Source organism: Tarenaya hassleriana, unplaced genomic scaffold (assembly GCF_000463585.1).
Source record: "Tarenaya hassleriana unplaced genomic scaffold, ASM46358v1 Cleome232, whole genome shotgun sequence".
NCBI lineage: Eukaryota > Viridiplantae > Streptophyta > Magnoliopsida > Brassicales > Cleomaceae > Tarenaya > Tarenaya hassleriana.
This window is the reverse complement of record NW_010965643.1, coordinates 54,460-55,823: the sequence shown is the minus strand read 5'-3', so window position 1 is coordinate 55,823 and position 1,364 is coordinate 54,460. Positions and strand designations below refer to the sequence as shown.

General features: G+C 43.3%; 1 protein-coding gene across 1 annotated transcript; it reads right to left on the bottom strand.

Moving 5' to 3' along the window:
• Window positions 1-320: 320 nt before the first annotated feature.
• Window positions 321-1,354, bottom strand: LOC104815445. The gene is made up of 2 exons (XM_010543825.1): window positions 809-1,354; window positions 321-708 (listed from the first exon to the last, which is right to left on the bottom strand). The coding sequence occupies exons 1-2, from the start codon at window positions 1,314-1,316 to the stop codon at window positions 656-658; spliced, it is 561 nt and encodes a 186-aa protein (XP_010542127.1). The 5' UTR covers window positions 1,317-1,354; the 3' UTR covers window positions 321-655.
• Window positions 1,355-1,364: the final 10 nt, after the last annotated feature.

The following is a 1,364-nucleotide window of genomic DNA, read 5'->3' as shown; positions in this document are numbered from 1 at the left end:
CTGCTTCGAAGTCACTTGGGCCTAAGTGCTTTCGGCCTTGATATGGAACACATTCCGGGTCATCTTGGCCGAAAAACTGAAACGTTATTGTCATGATCCCGGACTCCGTGAAGAACTTGAGTGACGACCTTTGTTAACGTGATGCGGAGGGCTTGAGCTCTAACACGAGTGAGAGGAGGCTCGACTCTATGGCTTACTCGGGGAGCCTTCGCGTTGTGCACGTCAAATCCCGTTCCCGCAGCTTCGAATGATCTTGTGATGTTATGATCATCCGGCAAGAGTCTTGACACCTGTTGGGTCAAGTCTTGAACATCTTCTAGAGCTCCTTCCGTTAAGCTCCCGTCCTCGTCCAAGTTGCTAGCTCCGATGTCCTCATCATTCCCTCCCCCTTGCGAAGATTTCGCCCTCGAAATTCTATTTTCTGCAACAAAAGGAAATGTATCAGCCACCTTAAACATAGAGGACACCTTATACGTACCTTGGTTTCGGCGGATGTGCTCGACATCATATTGCTCTTCTTCTCGTGTTCTTCCTCGATCGAATGGCTCGTATTGCTTGATTGTTTTTGGGTTTATAGCGGTTCTAATCCTTGAATCATCCATGCATCTATGATAAAAGTATTTGACTTCGTGTGCTCGGATGAGGCTTTCGATGGTCATTGTTTGAATTGCCTTAATCTTCTTTTCGACCATGTACAAGATCTGCAATCTAGTAGCAAAATCGAGGACAACAATGTTAGGGCAGCTTGTGTTCTCATCAAATTGCTTCCTTTGGTTATAAACAAGAATAAAGATCAGAATGAAGTTACCGCGTAAGGCTCTTGGAGTAAGGAACATGACCCAAATGTGTGTTCGAGTGTTGGTGGTGTCGTAAGGACGGATCAAGTTCTCCACATTTGTATACTTTCCTCGTTCGAATGGTGCGTCCTTCTTTGGTTCCATGGGCATTAAAGTGATCATGCTTCTTGGGTGCCCATTGAGTTGATGGTAATGAATACTCTTGACATGCAGAATTTGATCTTGGAAAATGCACGTAGTTGCCTCTTCTTGCACTTCTTTGACCCTTTCATCAAAATGTAGTACTTGCGAACAATTAACAAGATCTAGAAAAACAACCTCATTAGTGTAGTATGTGCATCCCTTGAGAACTTTATATAGGTAATCCATTTGGAAAGTTTGCATTTGTTGCTCAAGATTCATAACATACTCATCAAAATATGAATCGTACACAAGAATAAAAGTAGGAACGAAATTACCGATTGCTCCAAGTTTTTGACTTATGATGCAAGTGCGGTCGTTGGTGATGTCATTCGTCATCGTCGAAGGTTTGCTTACCACCTTGAAGCCATCATTTTCCTTCTTGGA

Excerpts from the sequence above, each read along its gene's own strand:
- LOC104815445 (XM_010543825.1), bottom strand. The coding sequence starts at position 1,316 with ATGACGAATGACATCACCAACGACCGCACTTGCATCATAAGTCAAAAA. Across the intron at positions 709-808 it reads TACTCCAAGAGCCTTACGCG|ATTGCAGATCTTGTACATGG; the intron begins GTAACTTCATTC and ends TTTTGCTACTAG.